Source organism: Lissotriton vulgaris, chromosome 5, assembly GCF_964263255.1.
Source record: "Lissotriton vulgaris chromosome 5, aLisVul1.2, whole genome shotgun sequence".
NCBI lineage: Eukaryota > Metazoa > Chordata > Amphibia > Caudata > Salamandridae > Lissotriton > Lissotriton vulgaris.
Window position 1 is genome coordinate 1,462,551,751 of NC_141693.1, and position 22,008 is coordinate 1,462,573,758.

Genomic DNA, 22,008 nt, shown 5'->3' on the forward strand with positions numbered 1-22,008 from the left:
TGTTCTCCTCGCTGCCGCGCTCCATCGAGACCACAACATCAGGACCAATGCCCCCGGGCTCTTTATAACTTGAAAAAGTTCCCCAAGCTTTCCGTGTATGTTGCTTTCATCGGCCCTTCGTTTTCACGGCTAAAGGCCTCAATGGCAGCATTAAGGCGGATTCCGGTGCAGGAGCCGGACGGGATCACATCCGTGCAGGATGGCTGGCTGATTCATTGAACCACCTACTCATTCATCCATCCTTCCTTACTTACTTACTTTCACCCTTCCCTCCATTCAATATTCCTTTCATCATTCCCTTTTCTATGTACCCATCTTTTGTTATTCCTTGCTACTGCTTGTTCTTTTTAGGCTTCATTCCTTAGGCCCGGTGCCTCAAGATCTCCATGCTAGGGTCAGGCATAACGTGATCAGTGAAGGCGGTGATCGGATAGCCCCCTCCGCCGCCCAGAATAGGGGTGCCTGGCTTATGCTGATGTTGGGCAGGCGTGCGGGGCCCCAATTTAAGAAATCCCAGATCTGTGCAGTTTCCTGGGCACAATAGTGCAGTTGCCTATCCGCTAGCGCTGCATGAAAAAGTAGCTCTCTCCATCAGGCGGACCAGGCAGGACACGTGGCACGTCCGCAATGGTAGGTCTCCCCTCCCGCTCATGCTTGCCTTGCGTGGGACCCAACTACACCCTGTCTGGGGAGCCGTCTACATCTGCCTGAGATCACCGCCAGTCGGCAATTTTGGAGTCAGGCAAGGCGGGAGAGCCGGCAGTCGGGATGCCCGCAGCGCTCAGGCATGAACTTCAGTCAGGTATGTCCATGGAAGGGGTTTTTGGGTTTTGTGCTCTGCGAATTTAAGTGACCACACTCTAGGCACGCACCTGGTAATGGTAGTGTAAGGATTAAAGCCGAAGCTGTGCCGTGGTACAAACAGACAGTGTGCCCATTACATAATTCAGTCCTTGAAGTCTATAAAGTCTAGTGCAAACACAGTTGCATTTGTTGTGTGGCTGCACGGAGAGTGACTAAATGGTTACTCTGTTACGACTCCGCCATCTTGTCTATGATCAAAAACGTGCACCATACCCACTGTGGGAAACCGGAAAAGTGGGTAGTCTCTAATCACTCTCTAGATTTGTACTTCACACTGCAACTGTTTTCTTCTAGTGTCCATAGATATTTGTGCCATAGTTACTTTTAGTAAGTTATTCAATATTTGGCGTATTTTTTGCGTGTGTATGGTAGTCGTATGGTAGTCTACGTTTCGACCCCTGGTAGAGAAGGGTTGTTAGTTCCTCATCGTGGGGTCTTCGTCAGGACAAGCTGGTATATGGAGCACTTAGAAGCGGCTCAGAATGACCGATCCCGAGGGGCAGCAAAAACGCTCCTTGGTATTGGAATGGACGTGCACTCTATGGGATAATTACTCTCCCATTGTTGTATTTGAATAATCTTTTATAGTCTGTAGTAGGAACCAATCCGTTTTCTTAACTCTTTCGTAGTGTGTTGCTAATTAGTCAACTACAAAAAACAATTTGATGGACAGAATGTAGATCAATGTCTTACATTCACCCCAGTACAAGGATCTGGGCCTAAATCCATCGTTTTTTGCACTCCACACCACCCTGGGTTAGATAATGGCTTTATGCAAATCAGCTCTGACCCTGTACCCCATGGGAACAGTCCAGTCCGAACTACACAGCCATATCTTTCCCAGACCGGAATCAAGCATCCGAGGACCGGACCGGTTTCGAGGTAACACCTCTCATCAGCCCGGCTAGCTTGACTCCAGTGGTGTGGAGGCTCTGGGACCCACGTCTGAGCTACCCCAGGACACTCAGGGAGAAAATTACAAAAAACAATTTGATGGACAGAATGTAGATCAATGTCTTACATTCACCCCAGTACAAGGATCTGGGCCTAAATCCATCGTTTTTTGCACTCCACACCACCCTGGGTTAGATAATGGCTTTATGCAAATCAGCTCTGACCCTGTGCCCCAAAAAACGATGGATTTGGGCCCAGATCTTTGGACTGGGATGAATGTGTGACATTGATCCACATTCGGTCCATCACCTGTTTTGTTTGCAAATTCCGCCATAAGTGCGCTGGGGATGCTCAGACGTGGGTCCCAGGCACTCCACACCACTGGAGTCAAGCTAGCCGGGCTGATGAGAGGTGTTACCTCGAAACCAGTCCGGTCCTCGGATGCTTGATTCCGTTCTGGGAAGGACATGGCTTTTGTAGTTCGGACTGGACTGTTCCCATGGGGCACAGGGTCAGAGCTGATTTGCATATCGCCATTGTCTAACCCAGGGTGGTGTGGAGTGCAAAAAAACAATGGATTTGGGCCCAGATCTTTGGACTGGGATGAATGTGTGACATTGATCCACATTCGGTCCATCACCTGTTTTGTTTGCTAATTAGTCAACAGCAGTGTCTTACTCGTTTCAAGGTTCCCAATGACAAAACTTGTCATTTTGAACCTTGAAACGAGTAAGACACAGCTCCCAATACCAAGGAGCGTTTTTGCTGCCCCTCTGGATCGGTCATTCTGAGCTGCTTCTTAAGTGTTCCATATACCATCTAACCCTGACGAAGACCCCACAATGAGGAACTAACAACCCTTCTCTACCAGGGGTCGAAACGTAGACTACCATACGACTACCATACACACGCAAACCATAGGAATTAAGGAAATCAATCTGTTTGGCCCTATGTGTGATGAATAAAAGGGAACTATAGACCTATACTAGGCTGTAAGGGTTCCCTGTACATAATTGAATAGTGTCTGTCACACCACATTTACCCTGTCCCTCACTTATCCAATCACCCACATGTTCCCCTTAAAACCTTTTTCTCTTTTTACACTGAGAGCACTGTATATATTGTATATAATGAAAGTGTATTGAAACCACATGGACCAATATGAATACTCTGAACTGCAAGAGCATTTATTGAATACTTGATTGAGTTCATCAGGAACACACATTTATTTTTCAATCAATTGTGGTGAACTGTTAATGCTAATGTAATTATATAGGGACTACATCGACCCTTTCTTTAACGTAATGGTGGCGGAGAAGGCAGTATATATACATAGAGGATGTCCCAAGAAGTGGGAACGGGTGTGGGAGAAAATGGACCAACTTAAGGAGAAATATTTGCATATTGCCTACTGAAGAACCCTCACTAGAAAACACGCATTAGAAAGATGTGCCAAATATGTATGGACACTAGAAGAAAACAGTTGCAGTGTGAAGCACAAATCTAGAGAGTGATTAGAGACCAACAGTGGAACTGGTAAGGGAGAGACTAAAAGCAATGTTAGAGCGGAGAAAAGCGGCAGAACAGAGGAGAAACAAAAACAAACTGAAGAGCGGAGAAAGGGGTAGAAGAGCAACAAAGGAAGTGGGAAGGAAAGCAAAACTGGGGGGTGGGGGGTAATACCAGTAGTTCACTCCCATGTACTGATAAAAGTTGTTTTTAAAAAAAATAAAAAAGGAAAAAAGTATGTTGCTCAATGTAAGGGTACCACTCCTCCAATCAGAAACAATGCATGGGAGCCATACTTCGAGGAGGGGCCAACACAAGAAAAGGAAGGAAATCAACTTAATAGGAAGCAAGCATAGGAGTACAACAAGAAAGCCAACCAATGGTCAGCAACAGGCAAACCCAGAGTCCACTATAAGTATTGTGCGGAAAAGGTTTTTCAACCACAAACGATAAAGCGGTCTGTAGAAGAGTTCCAAAACCCATGGCTTTGGACACCGGAGAATAAAGTGCCCAAAATACAGGAGTTAACTGAAAGGGAAAAACGAACACTCACAGACGGCAATAAAACAGAATTAATTACTTTAGAAACCAGTCTCATGATGCAACCGGAATTCCGAAGGCCCCCTTGCACTTCGGCATACAAGTGCCGCCAGCAGCGGGTGCACGAGCACGAAGTACTTCTGAGCCAGCTCAGTCATATCCGCATCTCAAACGCCGCGCGACCCAAACTCCATCCAGGCCTCTAAAAATAGGCATTTATTAGGCCCGTGTGCTTACGCAAGTGTTCATATTTAACGTGGGCGAATACTCATTACGAACCCAGGACAGATGGCCTAACAGACTGCTTGAGTAAACATTATCATCTACAGAGAACAGGTCATATCCACATAAAGACAGAAGCGCAAAGCAGTGCGCACAACGCAAACTAATACAGCGGAGGGGTGGGGGGTGGAGTGGAGTGGAGATAGGTAGCCTGGAAACTCAGACGTTAGCAATTGTGGTATCAATGTTCTGTGACGACCGAGTGGTACAGAAGAGCTCGTCTAGGATGTCAAACAGCATTTTGTAAAAAGTGGGAAGGTCGTGGAACAGAAGCGGTTAATAATACACTTTTGTACGAACATACCGTTCTACTACTTCGAAGTTCTTCGCAACCCTGTGGGAGAGCGAAACGTTGGGTGACGGGGGGGGAATTATTGGTTGGAATAAAGTCAGAGAAAGAGGTCAAAACTTGAGACACGGTGCAAAGGCTGGATGCTGAAGCTTCCCTCCACAGGGAATGCAATGGTGAGGCCAATAAAGTGCTATTATATATTGGATGGATGCCCACAGTCAAGCTCCCGTTGACTCCTGGGGGTGGCATGGTTACATATGACCTCAAAAGGGGCAGGATACTGAAGCCTGACTCAATATGCTGTAGAGGGCTTTCCTGGCCACAATTCGGAGGGTGCGATTGTCACAGTAGACAGATGAACGCCCCTAGACTACAAAAGAAATTAGAATGTCCTGTGAGGATGCAGCATCTTGCACGAGAGGTTGCAGAGAGGAAGCTTCCAGGAGGATGGTATTGGCACATGTACGGAGGATCCACTGGATATCAATGTCTTGAAGGGGTCAGACTAGAGCAAGCCCTAGTGGGTACCAAAATAGAGGGCACTGGTAACAGCCTGTGCCTCTGGATACTTTTCCAATAGCAGGCTGGTGCACCATCACTGAAGGAAATTGGACCCTCCGCCCTATCGAAATGGAACCCCTCACACTTGGACGCAGAGCAGTAACAGGACAGGTGCGCAGGCCACCAACCTCATGGGCGAGTCTCGTAATCAGGCAGCCATTCAGCAGGTCATGAGTGGGAATGGGCCCTTAGTCCTGGAGCCATTCCATTTGCAGGCCTAAACCGAGCCTGGTTCAAGAGACGTGGCAGGGCAGTCCTGTAGTGGCAGTCCTAGAGGCGGAGACTCAGATTCCCTCAGCAAGAACTAAAGGTCCACATTCTTCAGCACATGATCATTGTCTTTACAGCCCAAGCATGCAGGAGGGCAGCACAAAGAAGAGGCTGGGCACTAGGGAAGCCTGGAACGTTTGGCCTGAAAAACAACCTGTGTGCTAGGTAGAAACCCCTACACTCTTTAGCCTTTGCATATGGAACTATTTTAAATGATCTTTGGAAATAGGGCATACAGAAAGAAGCAGTTAAGTAACTAGATGCTACAGGACATAGGGCGACCATGGCCGTAGAGGCAATCACCAAGCGACACTCATTCAATGAGACGGAAGCTCAGTAACGAATCAGGCTGGGGTGAAAAGGAGGCAATCAGTGGTCTGTGCAGGAAGGCGCTCCAGCATCAGGTGCTCTATGCGGCCTTCTATTTTTTGCCTGAATGTTATGGGTTCGTATTTTACTGGATAGTCACACATATCTTTTGAGTGCTAAGACGGTGTATGAAAAGGACAGACTCCCGTTGAATTTCAAACATAATATCTCCACAACGAAAACAGTTGAAGTGATTTCCTGAAGTACACCTAGTAGAGTGAAAAAATAAACGAACAGCAACCCTATACAATCAAGTTGCGCCCTCAAGATAAACGATCCACCTGAATTACCAGAAACTACATCTTCAAAAAGAAAAAAAGCTTTTACTGTGAGGGTAGCAACATTTAAATTGTGAAATAGAAATATGAAATTTCGTCCTACAACCCAGCCAGGTTCATTCAGCAATACTTTGCAGCCCAAAAAATGACTGGTTTAAAACAGGTTTTTATTAGATAACCCTGCCCGGTTTACACATTTCTGAAGGAAAAGCCGACCTGACCTCGCTGGCATTCAAACCTATATTTTGCAGGGTCAACTCCCTCCCCCACTAAGTCAAAAGTTACATTGCAATCATGCAGAAATCTCAAGACTGGTTGCGGTGCGTTGTTGAAAGAATTGCACCTAAATGAAAATTCCCGCTGTACAATAGAAATAACCCCATTCGACATTTTAAGATAATCTTCAACAGTGTCACCTATCCTTTTGAAACCAAAACAGAAATATGCTGTGCAAATCGCCCATACTGACCGCAGCACGGCATCGGACTTAAAAAAAAAATGAGGGGGGGGGGGGGGGCAATGAAGGAGTACAACCCTCTTCCACATGGCAGAGAGGCAAGTAAGCCATTTAGTCATGGTAGTGCTTTCCATAAGTCACCAGAGTCTAACACTCCTTTCTCTCTGCGTGAGTCACTGCTTAATAAGCATTGCCAGATGCAACCGGTAAAGCCTTGGCAAGCAGGTGCATTTGTTTTTCCTTTTATTGTCAAATGTAAACACATGCCACAAAAATGTGAAATACATATACATCTCACATTTATGTGGCATGTGCCCGCAATAGACAATAAAAATATATTACACACACACCCATGTTGGGGGCGCTCTAGAAGTGATGTGTTCATAGCACAGATGTGCCATGCTTTTTATTATTTGTCAAAGACATAGAAATAAAACACCACCAGCAAACTGCTCAAATCGCAGGCAGCTTAAAAAAAAACGCAACACCATTTCAAAAAGGAGGAAAATAATTCAGGAAAGTCTAGGCAAAAGGAAAAGCTAGATATTTAAAGTTACTATAAATAAGAACTAAAATAAAAACCAGGCCCGTGAATCTACTTATTCACCGAAGAGGAACGAACTAATTTTAGGCGGCTGTGAAAATCATGCAGTCAGTCCCTCAAAGTGAAAGGAGCTGATGGGCGTGGTGGGCTGACCCACTGCCTCATCCTGTAATCTGTGGCGGGTGAAAGCAAAATGTTAATGTTAATTTAACTGGCCAATGGACTTAACGTTTACTAAAAGTCTCACTACGTATGTATATTATTTATGAATTTGGTGGAAAAACAAGTCTGGCGAGATGCAGTCTCGAAGGTTGGACCAGAAAACACGGGCCTTTGGCGGGTAGGTTTTGCTTCGATATGGGCTATCTGTAGTAACAGAGTAGGATTCCGTTCCACCACGAACAAAGAGCAAGACATGAATGTTTTTTTAGAGACTAATATTTGAGCATAAAAGTTGATGATTTCTTAACATGAGAATACAGTGGGACTGGCCAAGAGTAACAGAACTCCACAGGCAACTGGACATATCAAATGACAGAGCAAGGACCTCCGCATGTTTGTAAGCCGAGTGTTCTGAGGTCAAACTCGAGGTCTCAGAACTGTGCAGAACGCGGCAGCACCTTCCAAGGTAAGTTACTTCTGGCATATACCAGGCATAACATTCACAAGCGACTTACTGGTCATTTCCCCTTCAGACTCCAACTGCTGGTAATGGGTAGAAAAGAACTCCTTTACAACCTAGACTGGCAATCCTGTATACTGGAGGTCCCGTGTCTAAGGCCTTGGGTTCTTAAATTATGTGTCCATCCAGACACAGAATCCCACACTCAATGCTGTGTAAGAGACAGACATGCATGTTTGCACCGGGCTACAACAATTTGTAGCCCACCCATCAGACCTGAAATTTCCTCTAACCCGCATCTCAGGCCAGAATTGCTGCCAAATCTATTATTTTGATTCAGGCGCCTCCATGAACATTTGTAGAGTTCAGGGATAGTGTAAAGCATGGCAAACCAGACACCCCATTGTTTGGTTTCCACTCAGTAAACAGTTCATCCTGACTCTTATATTAGCTTTGACAAAAGAGCATGTGATCTGACTGCCAACAGATAAAACTCCCACCACACCTGGGGACAAGTTGAAATCTTACATCTGGATGTGAGCAAATAGAGTGATACAATAAAGATAAAAGTTGGACATTGAACAAAGTTAAATTTTGTGCACAGACATACACACACACACATATAGGTACATACATATAAAAAAATGCCACCAAAAAGTCAAGGCTGTGCTTCGGATAGCCCAGACCATAACTGTATACTAGCAAAAAATCTAGTCATGAGCATCTTCACCTGGAAGCAGTTTTTATGCGATTGGGACATACCAAGACAAAACCTCACAAGAGTTCTTGTGAACAGGGTATGGCAATTGAAAAACTAGAGCTATTTTACTTCTAAACATGGAGGCGGTGGGGAATATCAGGAGCACAGACTGATTTACCTAAATTCAGAAATACATCCAAAGCACTTAGCACTTGCAGAAGAACTACTGGAGGAAGAGCCCATCACAGCAGCAATACTTGCTCCTACTTCTGCGAGCAGCACGAAATACACTATCCTGAACCCTCAAAACAGGCATATTCCAGACATCCAGCCAACTCACATACAAGCAGCAAAAACACAGGAGAGTGACCCTCTGAATAGGGTCTGTCTGGCCTCTATATTGAGGGGGGGAAAGGAAAATTCATTGTTCATTTCAGAGACCTCTGTAAAACGGCTAAATTGAAAGAAGCCATCAACTACGTAACTTCTATCATCAATGGGGCAACAGAGTAGCATTCAAGTCAGTTCCTCGGTGGCTCCTCTACTTCACCAGCCGCAATAACACTATCGCCCTCTTTGTTCTATTAGACAAACTAACTTGGACCCACTATATCCCAACCTCAAGCAAGGCCAAATGACCCTCCAGATATCTAACCCAGCTAAAACTGCCTAAATTGACCAATGCATTCCATCTACAGTACAAAACACAGCACTGGAGGGAACAAAAGTCAGTCTACATCACGTACAACCACGAAAATAGAAGTCTTTTATGTTTAGTTTTTTTGTTCAGGAAACTCATCAACCGATAAATTCACCCCATGTATACAGTCATAGCACACAACAAAATTACACTGGCTGCAATTAAAACTCGTGCTCAGTCAAAATAACTCCAGAGAAACGTGTCCGGTCTCATCCTTCCAGGTCAGACATCATGCCAGCTACCAACTAGTGTTTATTCCACTAGAGATCACAAGCATCATCAAAATAGCATACTTACAGCGTCTGGCGGCTTAATAACTAGGACTATCTGCCAAACAGTATTTATCGAATTCAGCTTCCAGGAACAATTCCCTAGCCCAATAATTATGCAATTGCAGAAGAGCTCGGAACACATTACATCACAGGATGAACCCGGCACCAGAAGACCGGCTTCAGTGCTGAAAGGCAAAATAAGCCAGTGTCAGGGGAGTCTGCTACAACGAGATCTCAGCAGGGAGAGAGACCATGTAGGAAGGCTTACGCACACGTCGCTTTTTACTGGCAAGGGATGCTCTCCCGGGACGTCGCGACAACACATTCCTCAGAACAAGCAGCTGCATGGAGGTTTCCCAACGGAAAAGGAGATTTGGAAAGAATGTATCAGTCTGTACATACAACATAACACCTTCCTCCAAACCTCAAATAAAGCATTTGTTGAGTTATAGATCATATCACGTGTGGAACAGTGCACACTATGCATTACCATAAAAGGGAGAACATGTTCACCTTTTCAAAGAGAGACATCTTTACTGGCTGAGGGCCATCAAGATAATTTGTATCCTAATCACAATTTTCCAAAGTGTGTGATTCGGACAAAAAGCATTTCAATCTCCCTCAGATCCCTTATCCATCAATATAGAAAGCCCATTGAAACTGGCAAATCTGCTACACTAAGAGGAACACTGAAAGCTGAACACTTAACTTTGAAAATGTGTGTGCAAAACTTTCACAGGATTTGTTTGAACGTGCATCACACAGTATTCACTCCCACTGCCCAGGTACCATGATCTCCCCTCTCGCTCATCGCTTTAGTGACCGTAAGGTTTGAGCATAAAAATATATGTGCAAACTAAGAGATATGCTAATAAAATAATGAATCGCAGGCTTTCAATATATCTATGGATAAAAGGTTGGGGTTTAGTTTCAGTTAGAGGCGTACTGGCACTTAAAATCTGAGAAGTCCCATGGCTAGTTTCAAAAGCTTTAATTCCCTTGAGTAGGTTTTCCTCGAAATTCTCAAGTGAGTTTGACCTACCCGCATAAAGGTTTTTGTAGATAAGTACTCAGGGCGCTGTTAGTGCAATTTGGCGCCAGGGTGCTTCATACTTTTATATGTTCTGTATTACGTGTTTTTCTGAATTTAAGATGGTGTGGCATGTTCTGAAGCAGTAATTAGTAATGGGAGAGGCACTCCTATCAATTTAAACAATAAACACTTTCTTTGTGGATATTAAACATCAGTAGATACGCGTGCTGAGAAGGGAGACACACTGTCCAATGTGTGTTGATATATTAACATGGAAAAATAACCAAGCGGAAACCGCTTGCCCTTTACGCACTGTTGCGATCGCAACCTAACTAGGTTGGAATATTTCTATACATTAATTTACTTGTTTGAAAAAATCATGAATCATTTTATATGATGAGTATTAAGTTTTACTAGCATTTCAAATTCAACAGAACATGAAATTCACTTGAATATCAGTGAGTATCACGATTCATAAGTTTATAAAGACTCATATACACAAATTGCTTTTCTTAATGCATCATGAACAATCAGAGATTTCTTGTCCAAACATATAGCCCTGCCCAATGCATTTCGGGCCTGTTGGGCCCTTCTTCAGGGGCGATACCTGTAATCAAAAAATATACAAAAACTGGGTCACATAAATGACATCTGGGTCTCCAGATACAAAGTACTTAGAATGTCACTGTTTAAATAATAAAGCATGAATTTTGTTCAATGTCACTTAGTCCTAAGCGATTGTAATATGATCACAAACATCATCTTAAAATTACACACTCACTTGTGTTCATGGAAAGGCGTGTGGGAAAGAAGATTTGATTTCGTGAAAACGGTGAAAAGTGAAAGAGTGTGGTCCGCTGTACCTAAAAAACAAGCGCTCTCATTAGAGAGTTGTGGATATCAAAAAATGGGAAATGACACATACTGAAAGCCTGAGATAGCACTTACTGCTGGTAAACACGGCGTGGTACAATTAGGAAGACTGGCGAGGTCCACAAGGTTCGTGCGTGCCCATGTGCTCGTTCGCGTCTAAGGACAGTGACTATTTGAAGCCTAGAAAGAGCGTGTAAATAAACACCCCATCAGGAGTAATTTCTAGACCCAATGATACAACGAACAACCGACATCTACAACATCTATGTTACACTATTTCACTTACATTAACGCGTTTATTGGAGATAACACCATTGACACAGAGGTGTATCACAAGCCAACTGATAAAAATACAGCTCTGTCGTACAACAGTTTTCATTCAAGAAACTTGATAAATAATCTGCCTTATTCTCTTATGCTAAGGGCCAAAAGAATCTGTTCCCAAGAGGAAACCTTACAAACCAATCTAGACATGATACAAAAAAGATTTTTATCCAAAAAATATCCTGTTGATGTACTTCAAACAGCAAAAGAGAAAACTGACAAGCTATCCAGAGAAACCTTGTTGGAGAAAAAAATGAAGCAGCCTTTACAAAGACAGGTATTTGTTTCAAAATACTCGACTAGTTCACAAGCGATTAAAAGAAGTATCAATTGCCATTGGGATTTGCTAAGCAAGGAACATTCTAAGTACTTTGTATCTGGAGACCCAGATGTCATTTATGTGACCCAGTTTTTGTATATTTTTTGATTACAGGTATCGCCCCTGAAGAAGGGCCCAACAGGCCCGAAATGCATTGGGCAGGGCTATATGTTTGGACAAGAAATCTCTGATTGTTCATGATGCATTAAGAAAAGCAATTTGTGTATATGAGTCTTTATAAACTTATGAATCGTGATACTCACTGATATTCAAGTGAATTTCATGTTCTGTTGAATTTGAAATGCTAGTAAAACTTAATACTCATCATATAAAATGATTCATGATTTTTTCAAACAAGTAAATTAATGTATAGAAATATTCCAACCTAGTTAGGTTGCGATCGCAACAGTGCGTAAAGGGCAAGCGGTTTCCGCTTGGTTATTTTTCCATGTTCTGAAGCAGTCCCACCATTGTCCAGACACCATCACGAGCAGCTTCATTTAAGTAACTGCTTCCGGATGTTGAATCTGGTCAGCAGAGATCCTGGTGTGCAAGTACCAGATTCTGAATTCAGTTATTTACTGCTACCATTCGACGTACTAGGAAACAAAAGAAAGGTTCTACATGCATATGGCTATTTCAAGCCGGTAAGCGTATCTTAGTAAACAGTCTCTTTTCGGAAAAGGTACTTGGCAATGGGAGGCAGCAAATCTCCATGGATCAGACAGATGGTAGAGTATCCACAAATCAAGGATTCGATATTGCCCCAAGAAGACAGCCACCCTCCTCCCACAACCATTTTCTGGCTTGACATTACCCCTTTTCAGAAAATAGCCGGATCACCTCAGCCGGGCTTTCACAAAACAGCAATAAAACCACGCTATTGTTCAATCCCCTGCAGCCAGCTGTCCGCATTCAAAAGGGTCCCTTTTGATTCAGCCTCGGGTCCCTCGCATCTTCAAATTCTGCTCTGTTAACTTAGCTTCTGTAATTACAATATATCAAGCAATATTTGCCTCATGCTCCACCATATGAAGCACTTGAAAGTCTGACTTAAAAGTAAGCAATATGCATTTATAGACTGTGAGCGCTGGTGCAATTCTTGAAAGCCAGGCTAATTATCGTTAGACAACTGAAAGCACGGCACACGCATCTCTGAAGAAATTATTTACAATCTTTGGACACCACCATACAGCTAAAGGAAATATAGGGGGTGAACAGAAAGCAATCGGAGAAGAAAGCAATCCGAGAAGAAAGCTTCTTACATTAATTTGTCAGAATTCAGGAAAAAACTGTGCAAGTTCCTTGGGGTTAGCGGTCTACTTTTAAAATCGGTGTGTAATATGTAGTCCCATAGTCTAATCCATCGGAGGTTGAACTTAGGAACCTGTAATTCATAAAGTAACTTTTTTGAGCGACAAATGACAATTCAATATGTGGTGCACACCGCACCAAGCAGTCAATTAAACTAAATGTTTCTCTTAATGTCCCAGAGCAGCATTTACCATTAAACTTTGCAGCTTTAAACCAAATTAGGTTGCCAAAATATATATATATATATATATATATATATATATATATATAAAAAAATATAAAAAAAATAAAAAACAATGCAGTGGATTTCAAAAAACAGGTTACTCTGCTTTTACACTGCGTAGCGCCATAGTTTTTGCCTCACACATTGCGGGTGGTCATGTATGGGCACTGAAACATGCAAAGGACACAGTCTGGTTCTGTGCTGGACATCATGGCTGCGCTGGGGAGCCACTGCCCGTGGGGGTAACCTGGCTGTGTAAAGTAATATCTGCCTGCATCTCTTCTATAGGAAACAGTGTTATTTCGAGGGACACAACCCTTTAAGTTTGGATGGCACCAATGATTAGGCAAGGACACAATAAGGTGAATGTACGTTTGAATGGTGAGAAGGAGTGAAGGGCCTTACTAAGCATCTTATTTTTGATTTGTAAGGTGCCAGAATGACAGATTGCTGTGAAGCGTGATTGTATTTAAACATTTACATTAAGGCTCCCAATTCAGCTCCAACCCCAAAAGTGAGCGACCTGAAGGGCAAGTACAAAGTTTAAAAATGAAACCTAGCAACACTTCAAACACAAAGTGCTGCAAGAATGCAGTGTTGGTTCGGGGAGAGGGGGCTGATCTAGTGCGGAGTCAGAACGATTTATGAATCAGAGTGGAGAAGAAAACGTTCTGCTTTCATTTACCATTATACACACACATCTTACATGCGGACATTTTAAATTAGGGAGTCAAGTGGTAAGAATTACATGATTTTTAGTCACGAGGTGAAGCGAGGACTAGAATCCATGTCTCTAATTTCCAAACCCAGCTAGCCAATGACTAAACTACCGACACTAGACCACATCTTCACCTACTGACGCAAAATAAATATACTTTCCATCCCGGAACAAAGTCCTCATTAATCTGAGATGAAATGAATGGGGATAGCAGTAATCCTCAGTGGGCAATCATGGATTGCGCAGGACTGGTGGTTTGGAGAAGAGAACTTCTCTAAAGGTTTGGTCCGGGCCCTGATGGGGGCCACCTGCTTGGAAAAAATTAGTATTCTTAACAATTGTATATCACCAACAAGAAAACTAGAACATTCATTTGTCTTAAGTAGTTTACTGCCTTCAGAACCAAAGCATCATGAAGTATTATCATGGAAAGAGCCGCTGGTTTATTCGGAGCCAGAGGACTATAGAGGATGACAAATTATAAAAGAAATGTCAGAGTACCAATAAGATCTATGGTGGTTGTGGTTTTGCTTTTTGGGCAAGTCCTCACCTGGCTTGACCGTAGTAAGCCACATTAGCACAGTGTACTTTATTATTGCGTAAATGTATAACGTGAATTTCAAGATCTTTAATTTTAGGAGATGTGTTTCATTAATTGCAATTCAAGCAGTTTTTGTATCTTTTATAGTTTGCATTAACAGAATGAGGATTTTTGACCGACTGATATGAATGAAGACATTCTTGCAAGGAAGGAAGAAATTTAGGACCATGTGTACGAGATTATGCGGCTGGTAGGCTAGTTAATTTTACGAATGCCTTATAAGGATGTCTCCTGTTGGCCTTGAAGGTAGCAGTGCTGCAGTCACACAGCCATGGCATATGGATAACTACACACATGCCATTTCAACAACGTCCCAAGGGTGCTTGTGACAGATTTGGTGGGGACAATAGCAAAAACCCGGACTCTCTTTACAATGCAGCAATTTGCTGTATGAGCTTACTACACAAGAGCAGGCACCGTCAGTTCCAACTTAAAAAACCTGTTCTAGTACTATGCATAAAGCACTATGATTCTAAAAGGGGACAAGGCACCTTACAAGAACACTGTGGAGTGATTGATGAACAATACCACGGACCACTTGCCTCAAACAAGCCAACACAGTAATAGAATTTATTTATTTAGAATTTGAATGGCGCACAGCTACCCCGAAGGGTTCTCCGGTGCCGGGAAGGTAGGCCAGTAAAAAGAGGTTATGAAGAAAACTAATTTAAGAACAGCTAGGTTTTCAGACCCTATCGAAAGGAGAGCAGAGAGGTTTCAGCTCAAAAAGCGGCTGGTAAGGAATTCCATAAGGTCAGTGCCAGGTAGGCTAATGACCGGCCTCTCATAAGGGCCTGTCTAAATTTCGGAACATTGAAGCATATTTGTTGAGCAGAACACAAGGGGAGAAGCGGGCTGGGCCGCTTCATAAAATCTTGCAGATTCTTTGGGGCCAAACCTGTTTTAATTTTAAACATATAACACATTGCTTTAAATTTGACCTGATTGAACGCAGATAACCAGTGTGACTCATGAGGACACAGACACAGAAGAAAACAGGCAGTCGAAAAGGTAGTCTCTCAGCTGCGTTTTGTACCAATTTCAGCCTCTCGATGGTTGATTTATCTGCTCCAAGATGGAGGGCATTGCTGTGGTCCAGTCTTGAAATAACAAGGAGCATGGACCACAGTTCTCTGGACAGAGAGGAATCAGCCATAAGATATTCTTTAGCCAACGCAAGACAGCAAAGCAGGTGGAAGATATCTTAGCCACTTTCTGTTTCATCAATAGATGTTCATCAATAATGAAACCCAGGTTCTGAACACTGTTCAATGGCGTGGGAAGAGAACCTAATTTGGGGGGGCCAATGTTGAGGACCCCGGAGGTCATGTCTTTTGCCTAGGATCGTAACTTCTGTCTTGTCGCCATTTAATTTGAGCAGGTTATTTTGCATCCATGAGGCCACTTTACTTAGTCCTAGGTTAAGATCTGAGGGCTTCTGTCCTTGTGACGAGGAGAGAGTAAAGATAGTCTATGTGTCGGCAGCAGAGGAAACCAGAGACAGTACTGCATTTTTCAACCACCTCTGCGAACAGGAGGCCTGTGGAACACCATAAGGGGGATGTATGAGGATTAGAGCAGGCCATGGCTGAGGAGACCTGGATGGTCCGATCCTTGAGATAGAAAGTAGAAATGACATTTTTCCATTCTTTTTATCCTCCAACCACTCACTCACTAAGACTACCTATGAAGGCTAGCTAAGCATCAAGATCACTATTGTTCTCAGTTGTGGGAAGGCATGGTGTACCAGACATTTCCGGTATTTCCAGCAGATGTCTCAAGAGATTTAGTGCAACGAGAGACATGTAAAGCACTTGGCGAAGCCTCTAATGTGGGGTGTAGCAGCCAAAGGTTACACCCCAGATTTGGAGACTGGTAGCTTCAGCAGATGAGGCTTATTCCAGTTATTGTCAGCGTTAGTGAGAATGTAAAAGATACATCAGAAGCAAATGGTGAGATGATACCCCACCCTAAGAAATCTGCAAAGTGTTTTAAACGTGGAAACATATACCCAAAAGGCAGCAAATCAAACTCTAGGGCAGGAGCAGAATTTTGGAGTCTGCTCGCAATAGGTTTGGACTACAAAGAATCATCACTCAAATTTTAAGCTCTACGTCGAATAACCTTCAACTAGCCCTATTATGCTGTTAAGTCCACTATAATTACATATACCTTTCTACCTTTTGCTCTCCCTATGCCTTACTACTTCTATTCCAGGCTACCTCCTTTCTCCCACCTACAGAGTCCTCACCTAAGTTGCCATTGTTCCCTTCTGAGCATTTTATCTTTCTTTAGGTTATGAAATATATATATTTACATGAATACAATGTGCTGATAATCAGTGAAAGAGTGAACTTCATTATAGTGCAAAAAAACAAATGCTCCACACAATTCAGAACACAACACTCAAAGCAAAACATCATACATACATTGAACCTTCACTACAAAAGACACAAAGGATGGACTGTTAAAACTGGAATGTCATGGGTAGCAATAAAATTATGGATTTAAGCCTGGATCTCTGTACTGAGGTGAATGTTTGGCATAGTCATACAATTGTTCTTTTTGCATTTGTCACCCAAGTGTGACGGATATGCCCAGATTTGGTTATCTTGCCCTCCATGCCACTGGAGTCAAGCTAACCGGGCTGATGAAAGGATAGTACCCCAAAACCGGTCCCGGAGTGCTTGTTTCCAGTCCAGGGAGGGCCTGGCAATTCGGGCTGGACTGTTCCCATGGCTAGCAGGGTCAAGACTGATTTGTATATGGCTGGGTTTCAACTGGAATGGCATGGAGAGCAAAAAACAATGGATTTGGGACCAGATCTCAGGACTGGGGTTAACGTTTTGACAATTTTCAGCATTCTTGCCATCAATTGTTCTTTTTGCATGGAACAATCACTACATTAGAAGGGCATAGTGACAGTGAAGCTACAAAGATAGGGACATATCCCTTGTAACAAAAAAAGCGCTAGAAACATCAACCAAAGCACACGAATAATAAATAGCAAGTACATCACCTTGGAGCTTAACAATAAAAAAGGTAAGACGCATCGACAGTATACAACAGCAAAGTGCTGCTCCATTATCAGTGTAAAAGCTCCTAACAGGAGTACACCGTGAGAATCTACGGTCATATACCACCCAAGAGTACACACAGTCTATGACGCAACACTGAAAAGTACTAGGACTCTTACACAAACCCAGGTTTATTCTCATCCTTAGGAAACATACCAATGACACATGCCATCTTTCAGCCTCATGAACATCTCAACCAGACAATTGTGGGTACTCGCATAACAACTCACTAGCAGGATAACAGCAGGTGCTAATATTTCGCACGATAAGATTACAAATATGAACAAGCTTCCAAATACATCCACAGTGAACTCACTAACCTAGTACATCAACAGGCATTCATTCTTCACCCTTCGAAAGTTCATTATTCCGCAACAACGGCACACAGTGAACATATTCCTAAAAACCGAAGCAAACACACTTCCATTACACAAGAATGAACTTGTAATCCTTCAATTCATTGCCCACCAGTACAGCTCCCCTCCCAAAAAAACAGCACACACAAAATACACTGAGATGGCTGTGTGAGTTTGTTTTGATTTGACAGACATTTTTTGCAACTTTATTATTGGGGGGGGAAGCTGCCAGGCCCATGTCAACGTAAATCAAAAATGACAAAAAAGAATACGTTTGCCTTCTCAAACAGCACACATAGCCATAATTGAACTTCTCGATAACAAAGGGAATTGCTAGACGTGTGGATGTGCTCCATGAAAAAGGACAGAATGCAGTCTCAGCCAATGGCTAATGTGGGCTGATATACTACACTCTGCTGTAGGGTGAGGTATATGAACGAAGAAACCGCTGCACTCCGAATTAAGCTGTGTAGATACTCAGGTAAATATTTATACGTGGTTAGGGTGCTCAAGGAGATTGCCTCCTGTCCGGAGAGGCGTACAAATAAATAAACTGCAGGAAACCTTACAGATGTAGGGAAAATGACTTGAGCACGCCTGTAGGCAAAATTAATTGCTGTGATGTGACTGTAAATAAATTGTCAAACGGTTGAAAATTGAATATTCTGATATTTTAATACCAATCTATTAGATTTGGTTTTTGCAATGAGTCATATTACTTCATATGATTCAAAATTCCAATTGTGAATTCGATTCAAATGGTGGCAATATAATCACAGGTCTCAAAATGTAATCCGTTCATAGAGTACCCCAATGCATTTCGAGCCGTATCACAGGTCTTCTTCAGGGGACATTGGTCGCGAACAGAAAGTGGGAGAGCGTAAGTAGATGCCGCTAAAGTATTGCAGAGGGTGAGGAACAACATGTGAATGACACAATAACAGATAAATGGATGAATGGGGTGGATAAAACACCCTAGCTATTATAAAATATTGATTTTAGTGAAATCAAAAGGCCTTGGTTAACGCCAAAACTAAATAAAGTTGATACTCACTTCCTCAATCAATAGAATGCAAGCAACACACTGTGGGCCTAATACCACTGAACCCACTCCCATAAATACAGAATAGACATCAGGGATTGGCTTGCAGAGAGGATTTTATCAGATATAGCTGTAAAAAATGTTTTTAAACCTCAGCATGTCACCTGCAGAACCACGCTGGAGGAATCTATTGGGGTCTACTATAGGATTATCACTTTTGTGGATTGGCATGCCAACTCCTTACCTAGGCGTTTGGCACCAATCAAAGTGGTCTAGTAGTACACAGGCCTACAGGCTCGTTTCCACTGCTCGATTATGTAGGCAGCCTTAACTGGGTAAACCCCCAGGTAAAAAATAATTATAATTTAAATCTAATTGGAGAGTTGTCACACTGTCATACATTTAATCATACGAACTGTTTCCTATTTTTAAAAAAAAGCCCTAGTACTCTTTAGAGCTGGACTATATTACTAGGTGCTCAGCGGGTTGTCTAGTGTTGACTCCACATCGCCATCTGTAAATAAACACGTTGTGAAATACGGGCAATCCCAGGCTCAGACTTTTCATCATTCAGTGTACACAGATGAACAAATAAGATGGGGTATAAAAAAAACGTTACGTTCACCGCAATGAAAACCCACGATTGTGGGTGCCATTTAGTGGCATCATTAAAAACAAGTTATGTCACCCATTTCAAGTGGCCTCTAGTAACAAAAAAACACGTAAATAGCAACACAAAAAGTCTCATTAAATGTGGGCAGCATTTCCTTCTCATTAAGTGTAACGATAAAAGAGAAAAAGTCGGCAGGAGTAAGCAAGAAACACTTTATGGGCACTGCTATAAACAGCATTCGTTCGAGGTTAGAAAAGAAAAGGGACATGTGATACCCGACGCTCCGTATAAGGATACAGAATGACATCTAGTGCCAAGGAAATCTGCCGTCTATAAATGTATTCCCCAAATCTTTTTCAGGAAGAAAAGCAAAGACTGCAGATTTAGTAAAGATACGTCAAGACATCAAAAAGGCTAGGGACACTTGGATTCCATGTGACGAAGAGGGCCAATTCCAGTGTTATCTGTGGGGTGTGACATGGATTTACTACAGACGTCTTATTCCTGTCTATTAAACTCATATCCTATCACATCCTGATACGCGTAGCCTTCATTGCTTACTCACTACTGGGAGATTACAAGTACAACAAATGAAGTCACCGAGATAACAACTTCGAACAGTCTTTAATGTGTAGGATTCCCCACACGTTTAGCCATACCTCCCCTTCCCAGCCGTCTTACCTTGAGGGCGTACTTTTCTCCGGTGCTCTTGCTAAAGATCTCCAGCACTTTACCGTTGATGCCCAGCCCGAGGACCTGCGTGGTGACCTTGTAGTCGTCAGTGATTGCGTTTTTCTTGATCTGAAAGGCCGACTTGACATTGAACTGGGGGAATTGGGAGAGCTGTGGGGCTTGCTGCTGCATGGGGATGGGTGGCAGGGCCCCTTGGGGGTTCTGGTTTTGAGAGTTGGACAGCATGTTTCAACAGTGCCAGTAATCCGTCCAATGTTGACCCTCTCGGGCCCCGAGACCCTCGAAGCCGGGCGCAATGGTTGGCTTGGCCCACCAACATACACAAAAGGTGAACGGTGTCTCTTCTCCCTCCTTTTCCTGGCAGTCCCGGTGTTTCCTTTCTCTCTTTCGTGATCAGGTCTTTTTTAAAGCCTTTTCACCCGCTTTTAAGACCGATCGCAAAGGGATCCGACATGTGCTCTTTTAACCCGACCTTTATTTCGGTATTTCTTAAATATGTTTCCTCCTTCGGGAACTGCCGGAACGTTAAAAGGTTGAACGTTCTTTCTAAACCTAGCTTCCCCTTAATCGGTTTCACCGTGACGTCACTACCCTAGCCGGGTGGCCAATGGCTGGTCGCACAGCTCTTAAAAGGAAAGAAAGAGGAGGTATGAGGAAGAGAAAGGACTGCTTCGGCAAATCCCATAGACACAGAAGAGGGACTCAAATGGGGAGGTCTCGCATCTAAGCCCAGAACGAGATGCTCCTTACTCAAACATTTGGTGACCATTTTGGATAGGGATCTTGCTTAGATTTACACGTGGCAACTAATAGTATAAAATGGTGAGTAAACGAGACGACCACCTATATCCCTAAACAAACCACTTACAAGGTACAGGGTAGCTAAAGAAACAGTCATGGAAATGGCACAGTCTAGAATCGACGGAAAAGTATAGAAAAATTATAGACTATAATGTATATCATTTTAACATCAAAATCCTAATATCTAAATGTTATTGATATGCGTTGAGCGGAATTATATTTCGCAAAATACTATAAAGTAATTTACTTAATTATTTAACATAACAAAATACATTTTGCTTCTTGCATGTTGTCTTTAAAATGACGATACACATTTCCACTCAGACATGGCCGATAAAGAGGTTATTTCTTCAGGAAAGGCATTCTCTTCGCCTGAATGATGAGCCAGTGTCATTGTTAAAATAAAAAATATTAAATACAAAATTGTTAATCAGTCTAATGTATATGGCAATGCAGTGGCGAATCTGGCTATTGTAAACAACCTTCCATCTTCAAAATAGAATATTGCCGAGTTTGGTGGGTTCGATGTGATGTAGTGTTGTTCTACCAGGAAGCACAGTAAATTGGCTCCACTTCTTAGATTGATTACATTACTAATTTTGACAGTACTCACCTCCGATCACCTGTCAACCACTTCTCCTACTTGTAACTAAGTGCATATAACTAAACCAAGCATTTGCAATGCAATAGGTCTCTCATTTGCGAAAGTTTAAGCTATTGGCATTGCAAATGACAATGCCTTTTATTTATCTGTTTTGCAAATTAACACATAAACAAAAGGCATTGTAATTTTTAATGCCAATAGCTCAAACTCTTGTAAATACAAGAAAAAGAATTAAAGAAGTACGTAGGAACAGGAAGTACGCA

At 42.7% G+C, this 22,008-nt stretch overlaps 1 protein-coding gene across 1 annotated transcript in view; it reads right to left on the bottom strand.

The window, feature by feature from the left end:
* Window positions 1-20,984, bottom strand: part of MAPKAPK2 (MAPK activated protein kinase 2) — a 220,277-nt gene extending 199,293 nt beyond the window's left edge. The window contains exon 1 of the mRNA XM_086923409.1: window positions 20,329-20,984. Within this exon, the coding sequence (XP_086779535.1) occupies window positions 20,329-20,565 (237 nt within the window). The 5' untranslated portion in view covers window positions 20,566-20,984. The remainder of the gene's footprint in view (window positions 1-20,328) is intronic.
* Between the last annotated feature and the right edge of the window lie 1,024 nt (window positions 20,985-22,008).